Source organism: Asterias rubens, chromosome 8, assembly GCF_902459465.1.
Source record: "Asterias rubens chromosome 8, eAstRub1.3, whole genome shotgun sequence".
Classification (NCBI taxonomy): Eukaryota; Metazoa; Echinodermata; class Asteroidea; order Forcipulatida; family Asteriidae; genus Asterias; species Asterias rubens.
The window spans coordinates 18,044,220-18,063,610 of record NC_047069.1 but is presented as its reverse complement, the minus strand read 5'-3'; the positions used below and the strand labels follow the sequence as shown (position 1 = coordinate 18,063,610).

The following is a 19,391-nucleotide window of genomic DNA, read 5'->3' as shown; positions in this document are numbered from 1 at the left end:
AAATTCAATTTTGGACAAATATTATGCCTTATTCGGGTTCTGTGAGCCCTTATTTTATGCAAATAAGTAAAAAGCCATTACAATCATGTGCTATCCTGTTTAAAGTGTATATCTGTATGTTGTGGATTTTAACTATTTTAGCTCAATTCTAACTAGTTAGGTAATTATTAGAGGAGAAAGTATGTGGAATTAGATGGAAAATCCTGAGGAAAAAACTTGGGTTTGTCAGGTTAATTATTAGCACTCCGCACTAATAATGTCACCTTTACTAAAAAACAGCTGTCACCTAACATTCAACCACTGCATGATCAGCGATATGCCGAACTGTATTATAGTCAGCAGGATGTTCCCGCAAGTTTTCAGTGACAACAAAGATATAATATTGATTGTATTCTAAATTGGCTGGTAACCTGTTTCTGCTAAGCATAGTTTTTGCTAAAAACCAGCTGTCAGATAAACTTTTAACCTCTTACAAGACCAACTGCTTGATTACTGATATGCCAAACTTCATTATACTCTGCAGAATTTTCCCGTAAGTTTTCAGTGACAACAAAGATATAACATCGATTGCATTCTACATTGGCTGGTAAACTGTTTCTGCTAAGCATAGTTTTTGTGCTTAGCCATTTAATGTATGAAGCTGCTCCATGAAATTGTCCTCTTTGGACTTTTTGATGAATGTTTTTAAAGCTTGATTGTTGGAAATTTTTTACATGAAGTTTTGTTTAAAATCACTAAAAATCAGTTGCCTTATTTTCAGATGTTATAAAACTTAGATATGATGTAGGCTCAATTTTACAAAGCTGTTGTGCAAAATAGACAGCTTAGCAAAAATGAGCAGGGCACCAGCTGTAATGTTGATCATCTAAACTTATTGGAATTTTGGCTGGTTACCCGTTTCTGCTCAGCAAGATTTATCTTTTGCTAAGCAAGTTTTTGTGCTTATGAAGTTGGGCTCTTGAGCTACTTATAGCAGAAAATATTGCTTAACAATGAACAAGACACCAGTCACAAGTGGTACATCTGACATGGCATTTTGGCTGGTAACCTTATTTTGGTAAGCACAATTTGTTTGTGCTTACTTTTACTACGAGTTCAAATAAGAACAGATGGAGGTTTTAATTTTGTAAAGTTTTTTCCCAAATGAGGGAGAAAATGTCTTTCTCGCAATCTTTAATTTGAGATCCATCCATAGATGCTAGCAAACAGAATGAAAATATTTAACTTCTACTAATTGCCAATATTATTTATAGATGTTTTAATTATGGTGCTATGTAATTTCTAAATGAATCTATCCTGGTAATGAAACTTGTCATTTGGTGTATACAAGATGTAGTTGTGAACTGTTGTAGAGAAGCATATAAGTAAATATTTAAGTGTACACATTTCTTAGAAACTGCTTGTATGTAGCTTTAAATCTAGTGATGTAAGGAAACTATTTTGCCTTGAAATTGATGTTTGCCCTATGAAGGACAATTCATTTTCTCAAGGGGCATCAAGACAGGGACAAGAGCCTCTCCTGTTGCCTCTCCTGGACCCCATCATCTAGTCTTCCAAGACCGTGATGCTTTTTTTGTGCATCTTTGCGAATGTAATAAATGAACAGAGCGGGGGTTGTGTAACAAGTCACAGTACCCTATGGTTTATTTATAATTCTTCAAATGTTGGTTTTGTGTACGCAAAAACACCACGGTCTTGAAGCCAAGATTACTCATCGTCTAGTCTTGGTTCAAGACCATATTACATGAATGTATGTAGATCCCAATCTAAAATCATCCTTTCTATTAACCCAATTCACACAATGCCATCACTCACGATAAAACTTGGTTGTGCCATATTGGTAGTATTATTGTGAATTGCTACTGCGCGGTGCTACTGTGCAGTGCCACCGTGGCGTGTTTCTGTGCAGTAGGCAATGGCATGTGCTGTTATATGTGCAATTTGACATGCATTTTGACTCCCCATTGGCAGACAGTAGAGCTGCATGTGCATCGGTGTTCGGGGTCTAAATAGGGTGCTACAGTATCGATTGATGATACCCACCTTTTGGTGGATCGCCTTTGGGGACACTCATGTACATTGCTGTTATCATTACTGAACCTTGTTCACCAAGACTAATCATCATCAAGCCCAAGACCTAATTTCATAAAGTTGCTTATTAAGCAGAAAATATTGCTTACACAATTTTCTTAGCAGCTCTATGAAATTGGGCTGTGGGTAAACCTTCCACCTGAATATGTATTTATGGCGTAATGTTGATGAGATTTAATGCCTGCTCATTGTATGTTGATGATGAATGCATGTGATTATATTTTGGTTTGCATTAAAGTGGCGATATGCATTTATTGACAAATACAAAGCAGTACAAGAACTATGTCAACTGTCTGTGTACATTTTGTGGTCGTCAGTGTTCATGCTTTAACTGCGCTTTACCCCACTCGTTTTAACATTGGACAGCCCGAGTTGCACCTTAATTTACCTTGTTTGCTGTAGTGCCCATAATAAGAACAATCAATTATATTAATTTTGGTTTAACCCTGTGTTAGCACTGTACACTCGGTATCTTTCTGAGCTCTGTGAAAAAAAACACAGGCATATCACTCCGGTGGGATTCAAACTCACGACCCTTGCAATTCTAGAGCAGTGTCTTACCAACTAGACCACCGAGATCGCCCGGTAGCTAGAGGCAGTTTGAATCCTATGTTTTGGCAGCGGGTACCGCAGCGATATAATAGATGGAAATTTGCATCGGGGGATAAAAATACTAATTTTGGTTTTACCCATATCCACCGATCCGTGTTAGCACTGTATACTCCGCCTGTTCATCCGCTTCTACTAAGTCTTACGGCCAGCGTGCATTTTCTACGTCTTCTCCTACTCTTTGGAACAAACTCCCCCGCAACATCAAAGACGCTAAAACTCTGGATAAATTCAAACGCCTTCTCAAAACTCACTTGTTAAACTCCAACTAGTTTTGTCTGTTTTTTCTTTCTGACTTTGTACAGCGCATTGGGACTCCGTGTGTAATGCGCTTTAAAAGAACGGTTTATTATTATTATTATTATACTCAGTACCTTTCTAACTCTGTGAACAAAATCACAGACATTACTTGGGTGGGATTCAAACCCACGACCTATGCAATTCTAGAGCAGTGTGTTACCAACTAGACCACCGAGATCACCTGGTAGCTAGAGGCAGTTCGAATCCATAATTTAGCATCAATTTAATAATAGATGGAAATTTGCATCAGGGATAAAGAATATTAATTTTGGTTTCGTCCATTTACACCGATGTGTGCTAGTACTGTGTACTCAATACTTTCCCGAGCTGTGTGAAAAAAATGTTAGGCATATTATACGTTTCTTATACAGTTCGTACACTGCCTTATACAGAGGGCATCTCAAAGCGCTCATTAGGTTTTACTTAAGGATATTTGGAGCAGTGTTTGAAACGACTCATTTCCATAGCACCATGCAACAGTATGTGGTGTTGTGCAATCTGCAATCAACCACATCAGAAAACACTGGGGGTGAACCTTCTTCTTTTTACGATAAGTGCACTTGGACCTTGTGCGTGCATTACCAGGGCCCAATTTCATAGAGCTGCTAAGCACACAAATTTTCTTAGCATGAAATTTCTTCCTTGATAAAAACAGGATTACCAACCAAATTTCCATGTTTTGCATATTGTTTGTTACTGGTATTCAGCTGTTGTTTGCTTGTCCTGAAAATCATGTGGAAATTTGGTTGGTAATCCTGTTTTTATCAAGGAAGAAATTTCATGCTAAGCAAATTTTTGTGCTTAGCATCTCTATGAAATTGGGCCCTGACCTTCATGTCCAGAATTTGAAAATTGTCAAATGCATTGCACTAACAGCATCCCAGATATACACACAGAACAATAACAGGCCAAAATACAATGTTTTTGCACGAAGCATTTCCGTGCAAGACTTGACCTTTTGCAAAATCGGAATAAAACAAATTTGCACTTATGCAAAGAATCATTCACACTCATTGATACACTTATTTTTTAAATGTTCCTTGTTGATATTTTTATTATTTATTTACATTTGCATATTTGAAAGCCATTTGACACTTTCAGTAAACAGTAAGGCCAAAGGCCCAAACTTCGTGTATCACAATTTATATATAAAATAACAAACCTGTGAAAATTTAGGCTCAATCGGTCATCGGAGTCAGGAGAAAATAATGGGAAAACCCACCCTTGTTTTCGCACGTTTCGCCGTGTCATGATATGTGTTTACTATAGATCCGTAACTCTCGATGTCGAGAATTGATAATTGTTTTAATGTTTTCTCAAAAAGTAAAGCATTTCATGGAACAATATTTCAAGAGAAGTCTTTCACCATTACCTTTTGTAAACCCTGTAAGTTATTTGTAAATCTGTGAACTTTTATTTTTTCTTCTGTTCTGAAAGTGTATAATGGCTTTAAAGGGAAAGTATAACTTTGGTTTTGAAACCCTCTATATAAATAAAGATAAATACAATCAAACTAACCTGGGGAAAATTTCATTTCAAAAGGTGGTCGCATTGTTGAAATATCGCCGAAAATCCGGAGCGATTATGTCCATGAAGGAAAATTAATCTGGAATTGGAACACACAATCTTAGAAACATTACCGTCAGTAACGCTTCTCAGATTCAAAGCTCTCACTACCAAAATGAAATTATTCTCAAAATTTCTTAGTACTATCAGAAGCTGCTGTACTTCGCCAAGGAAGTTTTTATTGCCATAATTTAAGAGTGATTAACAACTGTATACTTTCCCTTTAAAGGGTCTGGGTACTTTTTTTAGGACACAAAACACAATATCCACAGATTTACATTAAACTTACACGTTTGAAGATAATGAAGGTAGAAAGTTTCCCTTGAAATATTACTTGCTGATGAGGCGCTATAGTTTTTGAGAAATGAGTAAAACAATGTCACAAAAAGTAATTTTCGTCTCAGGAGCACAAATTGTTTAAGCATGTGAAACGAATTTACCAGTACTGTTATTTACGCGACTCTCCTGAAAACATCACACTGTGATTTTCACTTTTTTTTTCAAAAACTTGATGACTAATGAAGCTGAAACTTCTACAGGTAAATTATATTACATACATCTTCATTCACAGTGAGCAGGGATTTATGTCATGGCCAAAAACAAAAGGTATTAAAACCCTTTAAAGCCATTGGACCCTTTCGGTAAACAGTATTGTCCAAGGCCCACACTGCGTGTATCAGAACTTCTATATCAAACAACAAACCTGTGAAAATTTTGGCTCAATCGGTCATCGGAGTCGGGAGAAAATAACGGGAAAACCCACCCTAGTATCTGCGCGTTTCGCCGTGTCATGACATGTGTTTAAAATAAATCCGTAATTCTCGCTATCGAGAATTGATATTGTTTTACTGTTTTCTCAAAAAGTAAAGCATGTCATGGAATAGTATTTCAAGAGAAGTCTTTCACCACTACCTTCTGTAAACCCTGTAAGTTATTTGTAAATCTGTGAACTTTTTGTTTGTTTACTGTACCGAAAGGGTCCAATGGCTTTAAGAATCTGTTAAACATTACAATCAGGATGCAAAGACAACCCAACCCACCATCATAAATCCTCCTCAGACTTTGCCACCCTTATCCTAAACTTCCCCAGCAGGGCGTCGGCTGCCATTCCCGAGGTGATCCGCCCTTTAGTCACCTCATCCTCAAGACGAGGTATCTCTGGTTTAACGTCCGGATGTTGTCTGAAGATCTCCATGATGTTGTCTTGGATGTGGTTCCACATCCATATACGGTGCTGCCTCGCTCGTTTGGGGATGAAGAGTTTTGACTTGATCATGATGGAGTGGTACTCCTGCATCTCGGCCCATGCTTCTGTCAGGCCCATCTTAGTGAGAGCTGATACTTGCATTACCTGTGATGCATACACAAATTAAGTGTGTATTTTTAAAAGACACTCACCCAGGCTGCATGACTATTATTAAGAATTCACACAAGGTTTATGTCCAACTCCAAGGATAATAACAAGTATTTGTTACACAGAACCAGCGATATCATTGGATACAGCGTACTGTATTACAGTACATGTACATCCATACATCTGTACATGCATGCGGCACTGCGAGGCAATTCTTTCTCAGTTTGTGAACGTGCTTATTGTGTTGGAGTCTATCAACGGGCAATCACAGCGTGCGGACTGTTCATGCACTATGCATGCAGTGGGTATTCCCATCGTCAACGGTGTGCGTGGTGTGCATGTGGCCGTGTGTACATCTAACATTTGTTTACGATCGCATTTCTGATGCTATAATTTTGAAGTCGGCTCTGGCTTGTCAGGTACTCGTTTGATCTTATTAAATGCAGTCTAAAAATAGTCTCTTGGTCCTTTTTTTGGGCAGGGCGGCCAATGATTTTAGCAGGGCGGCCAATTCTTTGGCAGGGCGGCCTAAATTTTAGGAGGGTGGCCCGCCCTCCCAATTTATGTGTGTGGAGAACACAAGGAACCGGCTTGTTTATCCGACACTGAAACACCATGGCCCAATTTCATGGATCTGCTTACCATAAGCACAGAATCGGCGCTTACGGAAGCAGGGAATTCTGTGCTTACAGCAATCGTATTTCACGGGTTAGCGGGGAAATTTGGCTTATGCAGGTGCGTACTCCTCATTACTAGGCATTCTGTGCTTACACAGCTAGCACAGAAAATTGGCGCTTGCAGGAAAGCGGAGAATGGTGATCGTAAGCGCAGAATTCAGGGGTAAGCTTAGGCATGAAATTAGGCCCATGTTTGTAAATACAACTTTTAAAGTTGTTAGGCAATTATACTACTGCGCATGTGCACAGCACAAAAGGGTATGATCCGGGGGGGGGTATAATACTGAATTTATCAGGTCAGTGGTTAGCCAATCAAAATTGCGGATTTCATTCTGGGAAATGATAAGTAAGGATTTAAAGAGAACAAAACTGTGCTATATCTATCTCTGAGATAGCATTAAACTCATACCTTGGGAGACCACACAGGTGAGCGTTTCCGCATCAGCTTCAACGCACTCGTGTACTCGGTCTTGACACGCCGGCTCGGAATCTTCAATTCTCCGTCAGCTTTAGTGACCAGGATGAGATCCACTTTCTCCACGATTCCTCGTTTGATTCCTTGTAGTTCATCTCCACCAGCGGGTGGTATCAATAAGACTAGCATGTCTACCATGTCAGACACGACGTACTCAGACTGACCTACCCCTGAGAAGAGTGAGAGAATGGAGTTGGTTGAGAGTTCAGCAGCTATGGTCATGTTCGCGCAAGGATCAATGGCTAACGAGCGGTTGTTTAGTGACCAGGATTAGATCCACTAGTGACGTATGTAGGGCATGCGCACAGAAGTTGCAGTGTGAACGACTGTAGTCAAGTCATCAACACGACTTTCAACTTAACGCTCGTTATAATTTTGTTATAACTGGTCCACTCCGCGATGTGCTATGAAAATGGCTGTTGGTTACCAGCGATGCGACCATACCCAGTAGGTTGGTTCCAAATAGTTGACTAGTGTAGTCCAACTATTGTCGATTATAACACCCTTTACAAATATTCTGCCTTTTCATTGGTTAAGAGCGCTTCACATGGTATGTCTTAGTTTTACTAGAAACGGCAGCTGTGTGATAGTGCATCGTTTGGCGTGTGATAGTCCGACGACTATCACATGGCGTGCAGTACCCAGGCGTCTTTTTACCCACCCACAATAAAAAGTGATACCACAATACATATCAGTTTGGTGATACTGACAACTCATCCAACAATGAATCTCAGGGCTTTGTGAAATCGGCTACAGGACTACAAGGTCATTAGTACAGTTCTCATGGATTTCTTTGTAAATGGAGTTTATTGATCAAAAGTGGTCTCCGAGATCATTGTTCAACAAAACCAAACAACACTTTCTACAAAAAAATGTTTATTTTTATGTGGATTTTGAATTTGTTTTTCAAAAATTATATAGACTTATTTCATTTACTAAAGCCCTTTTGATCTTTACAAAAATGAAATCAACCATTCCAGAAGTCAAATCTCGCACTGGTAAATTTTTCTTTATTCAACCCCAAATCATTAAAGTATAGCAACAGTAAATAAGGATTCATAAGTGGTTTGATTCCTAGGCAGCATATTTCTCAAAGAAGTTTGAAACTTTATTTCAAAGTCAAGGATTCCTTACCAACTGTCTCTACTAAAATAACATCAAAGCCAGCGCCTTCACAAACAACAATAGCATCATTTGTGTTTCGAGTTACACCTCCAAGATTGCCGGATGTTGGGGAGGCACGGATGTAGGCTCGTGGGTCTCGTGTCAGCTCCGGCATTCTCGTCTTATCACCTAGCAAGGAACCTAAAAAAAGCATCAGGAAAAGAATTTAAACAGATGTTCCTTTTTAAGGGAGGATATTTTTCCCAAAAAAATAATTACCATAAAAACTTATCGATTGCAATTATTGATTATTCTTCCTGCATGGAGATAAACTCTCAAAACTCTTTGTGATATTGCATAGAAGCTACATGTACCGCCTTTTGAAATGAAATTTTTACAGGTTATTTTTAGTTTATATTCAATGCATTTTATAGGATTAAAACAATCAAATGGATCTAAAAACCAAGACTAACAATTCGCTCTCGTTGAAATGTGCCCAACTCTCATACTCTTGCAAAAGAATCAGTGTGAGTACAGAATTGTCAATTAATAAATCAAAAAGGCAACTGACTGGGTAAACTTAAATTCAAATAAGTTGGAAGACTGCCATTATAAGGGCTAGATAGCTTCTAGTAGAGTGCAGACACTCTAATTCAAACGTCACACATTTGAATTCCACTCTAGTAAATTGTGACTCCAAAATCTACTTTGGATTTTGGGTTTTAGGCTGGAAATAAATCCAAGCACAAAATAAACCAATCAGATCATCGAGCTCATTACAACATATTCACCTCCACTAAATGATGAAGAAGGATCGACGGCCAACACTGCCACCTTGTGGCCAGCCTCTGTCAACTGTTTACCGAAGGCCTCAATAAATGTGGACTTTCCTGCACCAGGGGGTCCTGTCAAACCTAGAACAAAATGATAAGTTTGTTTTAGTACATAACAAACATACAGTTGTTATACATTGTTGCTTTGTATCCCTGGGTGGGCGTAAAGCTGTTGTCTTTTTTTAATGCAAGTTTAAGAACTCAGAACACTGGTTGGCAGCAGATTGGTTCTCATAATTCAAGCGAAGGTCTGTCTGTGGCAAATGCTAGAAGCCAAATGCACTATAAAAATTATTATTATAAGTTCCTGGCAATTAAATCAAGGATGCTTCATGAGTAAATGTGATCACTGTAGCTCGTAAAGCTGTAAACAAGGGTGCTTGCCTTGTGAACCAGAAAAAAACTAGGGTTAACCCCTACTCAGTATAAAGTGTTCTGCAGCCGATTTCACAAAACTCTAGGATTAATCCTAACTCGAGTTAGGACGAGTAACCCCTCCTAACTTAGGATGGGTTCAATGCTTTTTACGTATTTGGATGCGGGACTCAACTCGTCCTAAGTCCTAAGATTAATCCTAAGTTAGGAAGAGTTTGGTGAAATCGACGGCTGGTTTCTTTTGGTGCACTTTCAATCGTAGAACACAGGACTTGCAATTTACTTTCCCATCCCAAGGAAAAAGCATCATACCTTGCTCAGTCAAAGTGTCTGAGTGCCACAGCCCAGACTCAAACCCATGCTCTTGATGAAAACCACCAGAGCTTGAGTCCGGTACTCTTGCTAGCTGTTTGGCCACGACACGGCCACAAATGACGTGATATTAATATTACTACCTCCAAGAACCATATTGTACATTATATGCCAGCTGTAAAATACTAACCGATCCTAAATGAGGCAGGAATGCCGCCATTCTTTGCTGCCTTCTCCTTCAGGTAAGCCAAGATGGACGCCAGTAATTCCTTGGCCAGTTCTTTCTTCTTGCTGTGAGTGGACTCTACAAGCGTTATACTCTGCGCAATAGCTGCCCTGTGCTCCTCCATAAGCTGCCGAAAGAGTCGTCTCGGGACACTCTCTCCCCGCACCGTGTCAGATTCTTTTCTGATCGGCGGACTTGAGTGCACCGATCTCGGTGACTCTACACTCGGTGATGTCCACTTCATTTTTGACCAGTGTTTTGAATTGGGATTTGTAATTACACTATAAAAACAGTGCTTTTTAAGTCTGGTAGTCCTGAGATTTGCAGTCATGGTGCAGAGGGAATTTGCCATGAGTGTTGATAGGCCTACACGTAGTGTTTAGACTGGCGTGTCCAAGCAGGTAGGCCTAATAGAACTGAAATTGATTTATCAGACTGAAGACTGCCGGACTTGTGCAGTTGAGTTTATCGGCTCAATGTAATAATCATTCGCCTTGAGCCTTGATATACAAGCAGCCTATTTGACCATTTCAAGGCTGTGTGACTAGCTTGTTCAAGTCTGGCTGGTTTTCATGATACTAGCTGACTGATGGTATCTGGCGAAAAACTTCAATCCATATACCTTCATAAAGAAAACCATACAGTTAAATATGGTTAAAATGTTGCACTTGATAGGTCACATTACAACACAGGTAGAGTTTGCAGATTACAGGTAAAAGTAATAGTGCGTGTACAGGCATGTACGCACCAAGTACACAGTGCGTCTACACCTCCGTTTGTTTCAGGGCGCTACAGTGTGACCTTCTTTACACTACAGTGACTACACAAGTACTCCACACGGGCAGCCACGGGCAGTCGGGTCGTACCGTGGGGGCAAATTATAGTTTTCCCCCACTTAAGCCAACAAGGGGCACAGAAATTGATTTTCAATCCTCTTAACTGCATTATAAGAGTCTTCTACTAAACTTCATTTTGAGTGTTTGGGTAAGTAAGCTTGTTTAATTATTTATCACGCAATTAATGCAACCTCTGGCTACCTCCAGCTACCTCTGACCTCTGACTTTTACCAACTGCCAAATTATCTACTTGTGAAATTGGACCCAGCAGAGTGAGAGTTAACATGGTTAGTCAGCTCAGGTACAGATTTAGTGAATTATTTAATAGAATAATTATTTTTTGCCTCTTTTATTTTCAAATTTTAACAAAAATCGAGGAGCCTTTCAAATTCAACAAATAGTTTATGGAAGTTTATACCCAGTAACTGGGGCGCTTTTCTCCTTTTTTTTAAATTTTGACATTATCGATAATGTCAAAATTTCTAAAAAAGGAGAAAAGCTCCCCAGTTGATGGATCGGAAAAGTTTCCGTATGGCGCCACCACTTTTTCATTCGATATGAAATAATATAGTATCTTATTTACCTCAATTAGATAACCCTTTTTGTACAAATTAGTGAAAAAGTGGTGGCGCCATACGGAAAGTTATCCAATTACAAGTTTACCCACCTCAACTTGTTGCCTAAATACGGAAGGGCATGATGACGAGTACTCGACCGCCTGCTTATACTGCTGTGTGTTACTGTGCACACACACACGTACACACCCTGACGACCTCTATTACTGACACACTGCTGCATGGATGTTAATTTGCACAACCAACAATACTTGACAGCGCCCTCATGAGGCTGAATACTTTTCTAAAGTAAAACCTTACTAACTGGATAGCTTGTTGGGATGGGCTGAAAATGTTGGCTTATTCTACCTACATGATCTACTGCACTCAATTTCAGAAAACACTAACTTTGAATTTATGTTTAGAAAATTTTCCATATGGCGCCACCACTTTTTCATTCGATATAAAACAATAGTATCTAATTCACCTCAATGAAATATCCCTTTTTATAAAAAATGAGTGAAAAAGTGGTACCGCCATAAAAAATTATCCTAATGTTTAGATGCGTCACAAATATCGCCAAAGTGATTTGTATTGTGACATTACAGATTTGTAATGTGACATTACATTTTAATTTAAGATTGACACACAGGTTAAAGTCATTATTGGCTCCCGGTCAGATCTCCATGGTCAGACCATGTGGCAGGAGATTCTGTATCCCCCCCCCCCCATAGATAAGACTAATTTATGAAGGAAACGGAACAAATAAGCCTTCAAAATTTGAGCGGTGTAATTGCTAGGGGGCGATTTTGTAATGGGCGACTTTGCTGGGGGCGAGTTCAGTTGACTGGTTTTGGCCTTTTAGATCTGGGCAATACTTAAATGTTTAATACACAGTTCAAGAAATAAGCAACACAGTAAGTCAACATTAGATTCTATACAAAATGTATTTATGCACCAGGGGGAAAAATTGAGTTTTCGGTTCAATTTTTGCAGATTTCAAAAAATTATTTAAGTAGAGCAGGCCTATAGCTTAATAATATACAAACAGGATTATTTCAGAGCATTGCGTGTCTTACTTTAATGTTTAATACACAATTCAAGAAATAAGCAACACAGTAAGTCAACATTAGATTCTAATAGAATCTAATGTTGACTTACTGTGTTGCTTATTTCTATACAAAATATATTCATGCACCAGGGGGGGGAAAATTGAGTTTTCGGTTCAATTTTTGCTGATTTCAAACTATTATTTAAGTAGAGCAGGCCTATAGCTTATATATACAAACAGGATTATTGAGCATTGCGTGTCTACACGAGTCAGTACCTCTTATGATACCTACATTATACTCAGACTCCAATAAAATAAACAAGACACAACTGTTGGAATACTGCCACAATCTGAAGACCACTGACTTTAATATGGATTTATAATGTGCACTTATCAGAAAACTGATCAAAGCGCCCACACAAAAAGAAAACGTACAATTGAAAATGAAGAATAAACATGTTAGAATAACGAAAAAAAAAACACCCATGTTGCACAAATTTGTGTACTTTCAGATATCTATAAAAAGGCTTCATCAGGCCTAAAGTCCTTTAATATTTGAGTGGGAAGTTAACTCTTTTCAAAAAAAAAAAACACGTTACTTCAGAGGGAGCCATTTCTCACTTTTTATACTATCAAAAGCTCTCCATTGCTCATTACCAAGTAAGTTCTTGTGCTAATTATTTTTAGTAGTTACCAATAGTATCCAGTGCCTTTAATTCTCATCTTGGACAATCATAAAAATATACTAACTTATTCAACTAAATAAACAGATTTGGCCACCGCATCTTTCTTGTCACTGTATTCAAGGGTCGAGTCAAAAGTTTCCGTCTGATATTTCTCCGACGTTGTGACATACTGTAGGTATTCAGGCACACCAGGGTAAATGATGTTATCAGCGACAATGACCGTACCCTTCCGGAGCAGTCCGTGGGTCTCAAGGAGCTGGAGGTCCCTCAAGTAAACGTTCTTCCAGTGGTCGATGAAAACAAAGTCTAGAAAGTCCACAGAGAAATCTTCACGGAGCTTAGGGATGACTTCATCGGAGTTGTTGACAATAACAGTTATCTGGAAAATGAATATAAGAAAGCAATTACATTTCTTAATCTTAGGTGCGTGAGTTACACAAATGCAGCAAGGTTACACTAAATACTGGCTCCCCAGTAACCCAGTAACCCAGTTACATGGCGTTACCGCAAAAATTTCCATGTCATATTTCCACCATGCAAAGTTACAAATCCAACTTAAAATCATTTTTGAGGCTTATCATCCCTACTTGCAGCTAATCCATCATAATCATAAAATCAATCATAATTAAGTGATGGATAACGATTTCACTGAAAAATTTCGACAAACTTTTACTCATAGAAAAAACATTTATTAGCGATGACCATCTTGCGTTGACTCAGGGATCGTGAGCGATCGCAAATTTATGACAATTTGCGCCATTATTATTGGGTACATCTTGACAAGTTTGTCCATTATTTAAGGGGCAGGAAACCGTATGGTTAATTAATTCTACCTTCTCCTTCACTTCAATTCCTGCGTGGTCGATAAATTTCTTTGCAATCTCAGCGTTTCCTTCATCGGCCTCAACAGTAAGGAGGCGACTTCCCTTTGGTAGAATGCTGGCCATTAGTACTGCAGAATAACCACAATAAGTTCCCAACTCAAGGCAAGTTTTAGGGGCCAAGTCCTTTAAGATGTTGGTCACAATAGCACCTGAATGAAAAATAATAAATCTGATGAGCTCTCCACTTCAAAACTTATAGTTATACCACATTGATACTTTTTGGTGATGCGCAGAAGACATCAATCATGAATTTTTTGAGACACGCAAAACTAAAATACATTTCCTTGTATAGAATAGTGTGAATATGTGAAAATGAAATAAATTTATACTAAACAAATAAACAATAACTGCTATGACAGTTCACTTGGTGCCAGTCGATGCCAGAGGGATAGATGCAGAGTAGTTATAAATGCAAGTCCCCTGACACACGAGGCCTGAAGGCCACTTCAAGGTATCTTCTACAATCCATTTTCCAGGGGCTGTTCCCATGCCCCTACTCCTGGGGCTGAAACAGGGTTACTCCCATGACCAAACAACCCCCCATGTAAGAAGGAACCTTTTCATCCGACAACGTGTGTGGAGTAAAATTAAATTAAATTAAATAAAATAAAATTCAATTCAATTCAATTTACTTTGCTACACAATAAAAATGGGCCATGCACCAAACAGTGCAATGGATGGTCACTAATTACTAAAATTTGACTGGCCTTTTGTGAATCTCTGTTGTCTCTGGCAATTACTTTGTTAGAATACCAGAGCTTTCTTAGACCCCTGCCCAGGTCAAAATTCCAGTTGAACCCAGTTAACTGGGGTCAACTGGTTCAACTGGATAGTGACCAAAGTCATTCATTTTCCATATTAACCAACTGGTTTGGACAAGGTTTAAATGTGTTCATCTAGGTTTAAATTATAAACCAGTTGGTGTCTGTCCATTTTCCATATTAAACCAACTGGTTTTAACTGTGTTTAACTAGTTTATCAACTGGTTTTCAACTAGTTCCAGTTAAATCCAGTTTAACTAGGTTCAACTAGAATTTCAACCTGGGTGGGGGTCGGAACGAAACTCATTTTCCAGGCATCTTTTCATTCACACCGTATACGGCCTACCAGTAGGCCTGATACTTCTTGAAGGCAACAAAGGTGATTGCCTAGATCCCTCCTGGTTGTTGCGGCAACAGAGGAGATTGCCTAGATCCCCCCTGGTCATTGCCTTGGTGCCCTTAAAATGCTCTAGTACAAATTGACAATTTCCCCACAGGCAACCTACCAAGAAGAAAATGCCTTCGTGCCCTTGCCCTTTCTAAAACGAAGCACACAGGGCCCAATTTCATAGAGCTGCTAAGCACACAAATTTGTGTGAAATTTCTTCCTTAATAAAAACAGGACTACCAACCAAATTTCCATGTGATATTCAGGATAAGCAAACAACAGCTGAATACCAGGAAACAAGCAATATGCAACGGATAAACATTTGGTTAGTAATCCTGTTTTTATCAAAGAAGAAATTTCATGCTAAGCAAATTTTTGTGCTTAGCAGCTGTATGAAATTGGGCCCATCGCAGGCCTGTACCAACCCCATCTTCCTGTAAGAGTCAACAATCAATAAAAGTGTAGGTTGTGTGAACCTGTAGTAAATAATTAAAGAAAAACAAAGAAAAACAATAGGGGTAGATTCTTGCAACTTTTTATTGCTTAATTCTTGTGCAGGGTTAATGCATGTTGAGAAAGGTTGTGAATTATTGTGATAATCTTTTTTGTTTACCTTTGATTTCACCAACGTTCATGAGCTTCTGCACTGTGTAGCAATATTTGTCAGCTGAGGCAAGTAAGCTAGCAGGATCTCCCTTCTTGGCGTGATCTAAGACATAAGAAACCATCTTCTCTGCCTTCTCCGTCATATTGTCAGCCATCATCAAACCACTCCCAATAGTAGCCATCTCTACCAAAGGTACCCGTCAGTCCCAAGTGTTAAGAACAGATTCAACGCAGTGACCACCTAAAGGGAAAACAAAAATATACATTATTTAAAGATGCTGTTTCAGATTTTTGGCCGATTTGACCCAAAAATTTTGATTTAAAATTCAATAGGTATTTTGATGGGGGTCGAGAAAATTACAAGCTTTCATTTGAGCCACTGCTTGAAAAAAGTCCGCCAATTATTAGTAGCAGTGAAATAAAGTGCTCAAAATTAGTTTTTGTCTAGATCCCGACAATATATCACAAGACCAATTCTTATGTGTTTTATAATAAACGTTTTAAATTTTTGTCATGGTTCCTAATGTAATTGTCAATGTCATATTGTTTAAAATTAAAGATAATTAATTTGATAGTGAGACTGCGCTACAGCATTCCTCCATGGCTACACATAACATTGATTAGTTGGCCTCTATCCTATGCGTCCACTGTAGTACTCCTCCTACGTACCACTGCCAGTCAGTCCTACTACTTGCCGTCAACTCGCCAACTTGCCGTCAACTCGCCATCAACTCATTTTCGTGCCGTCAACTCATTAAATTTACATGAAACATTTATAAATGGGGCACGGAAGTGTTAAGTCTGGGCTAAACTACATATTTTATTTCTTATGGTTTTCGGTAAAATTTCATTCACAAAAACGACTTTGTGTTGATTAAAAAAAAGTACCAATCATTGACATCTTGGGCCAAGACTATTAAATCCATGTGAAAAAGCAAGATGGCGGCGACGGTTTTGCTGCTTCGAGATAATTTTTTTCACGAGAAAAAAAAACTCAATTTTTATTCCGAAATATGACCTAAAACTTACGCAAGTTCTCTTTGAGCTGATACTTTACAGTTCTATGCTTTTTTTGTGGATTTTAAATGTATATTGGAGGAGTTGACGGCGAGTTGACGGCACAAGTGAGTTGACGGCAAGTAGTAGGACCCCTGCCAGTCAGTCATCATGGAACTATGATGAGGTTCTTAATCTTTACGCTATCGTCTAGTGGAGACGATGACGAACCTCATGTGTTCTAGTAGGTAGGAGCACGGAGGTAGAAATGGTAGGAGTACGTCGACTGATGCCCTGTTTTACTCCTATCCTAGCCCTACTCAAGACATACTAGAACTATGATTATGAATTTCGATAGCGGAACGACGTGCAGTTCCAAAACTTACAAGTTGAAGTAGCCCTGTTTTAGCCCACCTTGTGTTAATATGGCTCTCTTTTACTTCAGGGGCCAAGGCTTAGGGATTCAGTCAGCCTTGGCCACACAAAGTGGGGCTAGGGCCGGCCCCAGTCAAATTTTTCAATTTTCAATTTTCAATTCAATTCACTTTATTATTTCCAAATCCAAACAAATAAACAAAACAATAAGGAGTGAATAAAGAATTATGTTTTACAAGCAAATGGAATAATGATAGTACATGATATAATACAACATTTACAAGCAATGGCAAAATATAAACTACGGAAAACAAAGCAAAAAACATACAGATCACAAAAAAGCAGTGCTAGCTGCTTGTTTTTTTTCTTGTTTTTTTTTCAGTGGCCTGCCTTGTTACTTATAATGTTAGTTACTACTATACTAAGGAATGGGAATAGTAGGGCAGCGGCGTAGCCACTGCACTGCTTGTTTTGCAACTGATATTATAGATATATCTCTTTTAATTTAACATCGGTCCAATCCCATCCCTCAAATTGCATCGTTTTAGATTTAAACTGACCATCAAATAACATTCAGAAGTAATTTTGAGTTACCTGCTCGCTCGCACTGCTGATCTGACTGCTGATGATTGCGCTACCAATGTTTACATGTGATCACGTGACCTAGGATGTCGGACACTTCGTCTTCGGGACACTTCGTACCGTACCCAAATTGGTCACTTCGTACCGTGGGCGGGGTACGAAGTGACCATAAGATAAGTCACTTCGTACCGTCAGCCGAGTCACTTCGTACCTTCAGTAAAATTATAAAAGTATATAACTGAATACCTCATGAATTGTTATTAATGTCTAAAATGTGAAAGTCCTTGTCAGTGTGAAGTTTAAAATGTCAGTGTGAAGTTTAAAATATCATAATTTAATATTGTAACATTCGTGCGGATCATTACGTCATCCGATGTTTCCGGATATGGAAAAGATGGAATACCAGTTTTTAAGTTAAAAGTATTTATTTTTAAAACGTGTTTTACTATGATTTTGATTACTATGATTTTTATTATGATTTATTTATTTGATATGGACTGTAAAGTGAAGTTCATTAAAAATAATGATTACTGTTAAAAATATTTGTGGAATATCCTTGGGGTTGTGAAGTGTTTGGGTGTTTCTTGTAAGTGTTTTTAAGTTGTTCTTAAGTTACATGCTTTCAGTTGGTATTATGATTTTTTGTATTTGAAATATTGATTTATTAATTTGATATTAGAAATAATTTTTGTTTCCATTTTGTTTAAATAATGCACTTATGTAAAATTAAACTTGACCGACAAATTGAATTTTATCTCTTTATGAATATGTGTGGCTCTGAGAAGAGCCGGTTTGTTTGTGGTTCCACCCTGTCTCTTGAGAAGGTACGAAGTGTCTCACGGGAAGGTACGAAGTGTCTCAAGGGAAGGTACGAAGTGTCCAAGGTACGAAGTGTCCAAAGACACTTCGTACCTTCAAAAGGTACGAAGTGTCCAGGGTACGAAGTGGCAAAGGTACGAAGTGTCCTGACACAGTGACCTAGGCTATAGTGGGAAGACTCGTGACGCGTCACGTGTGATCGGACCGGGGGGGGGGCGGAAGGGGTATTGCGCAATCGCTTGCTAGCGCGTTGTGGTTACATATAACATGAATACCGCTGAAATGCTCTCTTTAACAGCACTGAAAACATAACAGTACTTATTGTAAGAGCATTTTCCTTTGTTAAACTGGTTAGTTTTACATAAATTGCTTACACATTTTACCAAACATTTTCGTTGGCTTATTGCAGCGGCCAACGTGTATGAATGGGTCCAGGCATGAGTTTGTGGCGTTACAAACAAAATTACACACACAAATACAACAAAACACGTTTAGACGAAAAAAGGAGGGGGGAATGCTGTCATAGGCCAATAATGCACAAAAGTTGAACCAACCTCCAAACCCCAAAGTTGAACCAACAGGATATTTACTAATACTTTGCAAATTATTATCATTCTCTGCAGTGCACTACAAAGAGGGCCAAAAGCATTATTCTAACCATGTTTTAGCTAACTTATAACTTTTACCGTCTAAAATTGTACTTTTTTTTAATAGGCCCTATCCCCATGGCTATGTTTGCGGTTCCACAAGCATCCTTTTTTAACACATCATCACAGACGGAAAAGAGGTGGGCGTCATCGAATTAACAGGGCCTCCCTTATATAGGCGTAGGCACTATAAAAACAATGTTCTTTAGTGGCAATTTTTCGTCACTTTTCATTATACGGTTTGCACTTTCTGATGAGTCAACCAACCGATTGCGCCCATTTTA

General features: G+C 38.7%; 2 protein-coding genes across 2 annotated transcripts; both read right to left on the bottom strand.

The window, feature by feature from the left end:
- Positions 1-5,490: 5,490 nt before the first annotated feature.
- Positions 5,491-11,495, bottom strand: LOC117293364 (methylmalonic aciduria type A protein, mitochondrial-like). Its single transcript, XM_033775658.1, has 6 exons — positions 11,426-11,495; positions 9,887-10,544; positions 8,968-9,090; positions 8,207-8,377; positions 7,007-7,242; positions 5,491-5,917 (listed from the first exon to the last, which is right to left on the bottom strand). The coding sequence occupies exons 2-6, from the start codon at positions 10,272-10,274 to the stop codon at positions 5,609-5,611; spliced, it is 1,227 nt and encodes a 408-aa protein (XP_033631549.1). The 5' UTR covers positions 10,275-10,544; positions 11,426-11,495; the 3' UTR covers positions 5,491-5,608.
- Positions 11,496-13,007: 1,512 nt separating this feature from the next.
- On the bottom strand, positions 13,008-17,757 carry LOC117293648 (catechol O-methyltransferase-like). Its single transcript, XM_033776031.1, has 4 exons — positions 17,654-17,757; positions 15,696-15,929; positions 13,883-14,082; positions 13,008-13,428 (listed from the first exon to the last, which is right to left on the bottom strand). The coding sequence occupies exons 2-4, from the start codon at positions 15,868-15,870 to the stop codon at positions 13,114-13,116; spliced, it is 690 nt and encodes a 229-aa protein (XP_033631922.1). The 5' UTR covers positions 15,871-15,929; positions 17,654-17,757; the 3' UTR covers positions 13,008-13,113.
- Between the last annotated feature and the right edge of the window lie 1,634 nt (positions 17,758-19,391).